At 46.6% G+C, this 6,000-nt stretch overlaps 1 protein-coding gene across 2 annotated transcripts in view; it reads right to left on the reverse strand.

Annotated features, from left to right (window-relative positions):
• Positions 1-4,674, reverse strand: part of ANKRD10 (ankyrin repeat domain 10) — a 38,074-nt gene extending 33,400 nt beyond the window's left edge. Inside the window, exon 1 of one of the 2 annotated variants that reach the window (XM_040584535.1) lies at positions 4,329-4,674. In XM_040584535.1, coding sequence (XP_040440469.1) covers positions 4,329-4,529 — 201 coding nt within the window. In that variant the 5' untranslated portion in view covers positions 4,530-4,674. The remainder of the gene's footprint in view (positions 1-4,328) is intronic. The other variant, XM_040584536.1, reaches the window with a different exon arrangement.
• Positions 4,675-6,000: the final 1,326 nt, after the last annotated feature.

The raw sequence follows: 6,000 nt of genomic DNA on the forward strand, positions 1-6,000 counted from the left end.
AAATATGGCACTATTAATGAATCTAGCTCCAAAGTTAGGTTAAGTACCTTTTCAAAAAGCAAAGTACTTTACAAAGTACCTTTTCAAAAGCAATCAAGTACTACTACTGTAAAAAAAAATTACATCAAAAAAATGGTGTAATAAAATTTATAATTCTAATGGTAGACCACCCAAATACATTTTGTATTTGCTAATCTCAGATTTTCCTTTGTGTTCACATGCTAGCACCCCCAATAGTGCTGTTAAACCTTAGTAACACTGTAATTATTAATCAACTATGTAATGGAAATAAAACTCCAGTTACACCAAGAGGTCCCTCTCCTGTAACTGCAAACAACAATTAAAAGTTCAGCCAATTTTTAAAACGGACTTTTAATAGAATTACTTTGACAACACTTTCAGACAAGCATTACAACTTCAGGAATAGGTATACTTCCTGCACAGAAACTGGACCGAACAAATTTCCATCACTAGACAGGCATTATAGCCCATCAGTTGCAAGGGGAAAAACATTGGTTCAGCAGTGTCATCTTGCACTGTTTAAACTGTTTCATAAGAATGTCACAATTACCTATAAAACTTCAAATTTAAATGTTTTCTTGTGTACTTTTTTTTTTTAATTCTCTCTAACAGGGGTTTAACAACAAACATAACATTTCATCCTATTAAGAGCTGAAGTAAGTGTCTTCTGCATCATGGCTGTCAAAATCCTGCTTCTTCCAACATGATGGAAAACTGAGGCAAGTTATTTCTGTGGATAGGGAAAGTCAACATAACAAAACCCAATACCTCACTGATTATTTATGCTTGAGATCAAGACACACAAGTCCACTTTCATCAAACAGCCTTTTAGAAGACATTTTCCAATGTACTGTTATACGTAAAGCAGAGGTTAAACTGATTTAATGAAGAAAAAACCACAGGCCTCCACATAGGCCACAATACTGGCAAAATACCAAGGAGGAGACAGGCATTTATCTCTACTACTTTTGTTTCAAAAGAAACAAGGTACTTGCTACTTTCTGCTTCCCATAACATAAACAGTCAAGGGCAAAAACAGAAGTGGAAGAGTACAAGCAAACAGATGTGGTCAGAAAAAAATAAATCTATGCATGTAAGTGGTTAAAAAGAAAAATTAAATTAAGGTTAGTCTAAGAAAGCAAATTAACAGCAACTTCATTTTTCATGCAAAACCTTCATTTTCTACCTCTCTGGCAGCTTTTTAGATTGTTAACAACCTTACATTCCAACCCATCTTCTCAGGAATGTACAGAATGCCAGGGTAATTTAGGGCACTATATAATTAACTCTTATTGGAATACAGCAACTCTAATGGGAATTAGTTTACATCTCGGGATATGAGCACTTCTCTGCAGTCAGGTAATGTCCTGAAAACACAAACTCTACCACAGATACTCAACACAGAACTTACTGCTTTCTCTAAAAGGAGGTCCATGCTGTCATTAAAACAGGTATTACAACCAGAAACACAAACTGTAATATCACTTGCAATCAACTTTGCTAGTATTTTATTCATTGCAAGCTGTAGAAGTATGTTTCAGACTAAACTATTAAAAAATACTGTGTTTTCATTTTTATTGGTACTAGTATTACATCAATATCATGCCCCCCCCCCTTTTCTCTTTCACATATTAATTCACAATGGAACCTGACTGTTGCTACTTACTGCAGCACATCTACAACTGCATGCAAGAATGTAGTCATACATAGCTTTATTCTAAAATGATTTTGTACTCTCCTTTGAGATGAGTTCTTTCTTCTGCGTTCAAATTGTGCAACAGGTAAAGGGAAAGAAACACCTCTGTGCTGCTGAAGTTAACCAGCCCTAGGCTGATACTGTATGTACATGCAGACGCATATATACACATATGAACTGTTTTAGATTTCACTCTAAAGAAGTTAGTCTGCAAGGACTTCTTCCAGAATGGAACTAAATCAGTTTTGTCATTTCAGCCTCCTACAGAGCTGCAGTTAGAAACAATACATGTATAGTGGACCCTGTTGCTAAATGGCCCTGTATCAGAAGGGCAGCCAAGAAGTTCTGTCACCATTTAATTTCTTTCAAGAAAAGAAATACAAATGCAATGACAATCCCACACAATCCAGACAAAGAGAACTGAAAATAATCTTGTTTGGTAACTACTGATGAACATTTCAAACATTAATGTTTTAAAACTCTGATACTTGAGAAATAGAACTCTCCATTTGAAGTTTTGATGAGTCTGTATTTGGAAAAAAATCCCAACATAAACAAGAAGATAAGACATACATATGAATGTCCACTAAGAGCAGCTACTCCACTGCTGGCAAACATCTATTAACTGGTAAAAGATAGAAGTATAACTATACCACACAAACACAGAGTCACTTGAGTTTGGGTTCTAAATACATTACTGTAACTTTTTCAAGTGTATTCTACCCTGTCTGGCTCAGAGAAAGGAATACTAGCCAACAAGACTATAAAACACGTGGGTAAGTTCTGTAAATTGAAATTGCCTTGACTCTTGTCACAAGGCTTTTAGGAAAGTACATATATAAAAAGTTGTATAAAACCCATTTATAGCCTATGTCATTTTCACAAGTCTCATTTTTCTTGCCAGATTTTTCCCCCTCACATGCAGCAACCTCCACAAAAACATGTATCAAATTTTGCTGACACCCAAGAATGCAGATGGCAAGTATAAACAGTATCTCGTAGATTAACTTATTCCCTTTGTTAGCTGTTTCTGCAGTAGTCTCTTCAACAGGAACTAGCACTAGAATGTACGCAAAAATCTCACATAAACTAGGATGGTTAGTTGAAAGCTGAAGATGCTGAAAGAAAAACACAGAACACCACACACACTTCCAAGACAAAAGCAAGGCTGCTACAAGCATGCACTGGAGAGAAATTATTACAAGATGGTAAAAGGAAACAGAACTCTAGTGCCAAATTAGTATCTCCACATTTCTATGAATGTGCTTCATGATAAAATTTAAGGCGCTCCACTTTTTTTTTTTTGAGTGTAGATTATTACCTTCTTTCTGAAACAAAAAAGACCGATTTAGCATTTAGTTTTGGAGGGTTTGAGGGTGGGGCTTTTTTTTGTTTGTTTCTTAGCTATGTTTCTCAAACAAGCACTGCAGGTAAGATCATGTAACATATAGAAACCATCTCTTAATGTACTTTTATGAACAACGACAACTGCCTAAGTACATTAATATTCTTCCCCTGGCACACAATCAACACACAAAGAGAAAAATATTGCAATGTGAGGGAGAACAACAAGTCCCTCAAAATCCAAACCCAGACAAATAATGAGGAAAAACCCCAAACCCCAACCCTCTAGCCCAGAATTCTGCACAGGCTAGAACACTCACCACATTACCTACATAAAATCAAGAAATCAAGATACCACTCATCTTAACGCTTGTAGTTAGCATGGCTACTTATATCTTAATCATTTCTGCGTTGCAGCGATGCCAGCGCAGTTAATTCTGTTCTCGTATCTGCACGCATATAAAGCGTGCAAAAAAAAAAAACACGTATAATTTCACGTATAAACGTGAAAAAAGTTATTTTTCATTCTGAAGGCAACAGAGGAGCGCTTTATAAGCCCAAGCACCTTCTTCCGAAGCTCCTAATGAGCCGGTAGTCATAACACAGGCACCACAACAGAACAGTCTCCAGGTGCGGAGTCAGAGGGCGATAAGGGCCATGACTAGACTGCACACAAAGCACGAAGCGCGGCCAGGGGGCGGGCGAGGCAGCGGGCGCGGGGGGTGGCGACCCCGGCGCTCCCTCCCGCCCCGGCCGGCGCCCGCCAGGCAAGCCCCGAGGGGATCGGCGTGGGAGGAGCCCCCTGCCCCTCCTCCTGCCCATTGGCTCCCGCCGCACTGTGCCGGCGACCCGGGCGCCTTTTTGAAAGCCCGGCTGCGCGACCCAGGGCCACCCCTGTCAGCAAGCCAGGCAGCCTGCGGGCGGGCAGCGGGACCAGGGGCCGCTCCGGCCGGCGGCGAGGATGAGTGATTCGGGGGCGGCAGGTGCCACCGGCCCGGTGATGTGCCCCACCGCTGCCGCTCTGACCGCGGGGACAGGACAGAAGCCAAGCGCCGCGGCTCCCCGATCCCCTCAGGAGCGGCGACCGGGGGGGGGGGGGGGGGGGGGGGGGGGGGCGCGGCGGGCGCCTCCCGGCAGAGCGCGCGCAAGGGGCAAAGATGGCGCCGCGTTGCGCGCGAGCGGCGCTGGCGCCCTCCTTCCCCTTCACCCCCCCGCTGCCGCCGCCTCCCTCGCTCCGCCGGCCGAGCCGAGCCGGGCCGGGCCCCACCTTGCCGAAGTGCGCGGCCCAGTGGATGGGCGTCCAGCCGTAGAAGGAATCCTCGGCCGCCAAGTCGGAGCAGGGCGAGCTCTGGAGCAGCGCGCACAAGGCGGGCAGGTCCCCGTCGCGGCAGGCGCGGTGCAGCGGGAAGCGCAGGGTCAGCAGCTCCTCGCTGGAGAAACCCGCCTCAGGGCCGGCTCCCAGCGACATGGCGAGCGGGAGAGCGGGCAGGACGAGGGGAAAGCGGCGAGAGGGGAGGGGGAATAGGAAGGCGGGACAGAGAAGAATCAGGCAGAGGCGCGCTGCCCAGGCTGGAAGCGGCGGCGACTGCGGCTGCCGCTCGCTGCCCGAACACAAAGGAAGCGGGGCGGGGCCGAGCGCGCCGCTCCGCCCCTCGCGGGCGGGGCCGGGGTTCCCGCGGGGCGCCGGCGGGGGCGAGGAGGGGGCAGCGCCGGCGGGGCAGGGCGGGAGGCGCGCGGCGGCCGTACCCCCACTCCTTGCCGCCCGTTTTTTCCGCGGCCTGAGGCGGCGGGGTGCTCGCGGCCGCCTGAGGAGGCCGGTTCGGCGGCGCAGGGCGGGAGCGGCCTCCCCGCCCGGGAAAGCCAGCCGGCGCGGCCGTGCTGCTCGCTCTCCCTGTGCCGCGGGGCCAGGGGAGGGGCCCGCGGTTCCGGCCGGCGAGAGGGCTCAGCCGCGGGGCACGGAGCGTTCCCCAGCCTTCGCCTTTGCTGTGGGTAGCGGGATCGGCCTCCCTCAGGGATGTAGCATGGGTGTAGATGGGAATTGCCATTTTACGGGGGTTTTCGCTCTCCAGAGCGCCTGTGCGGTTAGCAGCGGTCGGTAGGCAGGCAGGATGTTTGTGTAAAAGCACACAGGGAAGCAGGGTTGATGGAAACAAACCATCCCTGATCAAACCCTTCCCCAGACACCAAGGGACCTCGTTCCCCTGAGCAGGCAGCCCTCAGCTCCCTGGGCCGGTTGGTGTGCGTGTAGCACGCTCCCTCGCTGGGGCCCTGACCCAGCACCCCAGTATTCAGCGGTGGTGCTCGCACACACTGTGTAAGCGCTCTCAGGCGGACTTCAGCACTGGGAGGTCTCTATGGGTTTGTGCCGCATGATGTACTGCAAACCAAAGGATAACTTTCTTGGTGTCTGACTAAAGTGACGATGCCGAATTTTTAATTGCAACTAAAAACCAGTCCTTGAGTGATGACTGCAGAGAAACTTCATGTAACTTTTGTCTTCTGTCCAAAGTTACTTTTCCCATGTAACTAATTGTCTTCTGTCCAAAGTATTTGTGTACTAATTTTCTGACCGTAGTAAATTAAATCGATAATATGTTTGTTTAAGTACATTCATCTGCCCCTGAAAATCAAGGCTGTTCCTTTTTCAGTATATTAAGCGATGCAAGCCAGGAATTATGTTTGGGGGCAAAGAAAGTATCAATTTCTGTTAAAAGTACCAAGAGACCTTAGAATTTTGAAAGCTTTTCTTTAACATCAGGTTAAATTGATCATCAAGGTATTGTGAAATTACTTTTTCTTAATGTAAGAGTTCTGATTTCTCAGAAAGTATGTTGTTTTTCTCTTTTACGGAAACAAACCCCAATAATTAGGAAAAATAATCAAAACGTTTGTAACTGTTTTGGATTAGATTTTGTGCATGGGAAATGTTGATTTTGTAT

This window comes from Falco naumanni, chromosome 2 (assembly GCF_017639655.2).
Source record: "Falco naumanni isolate bFalNau1 chromosome 2, bFalNau1.pat, whole genome shotgun sequence".
Taxonomy (NCBI): Eukaryota; Metazoa; Chordata; class Aves; order Falconiformes; family Falconidae; genus Falco; species Falco naumanni.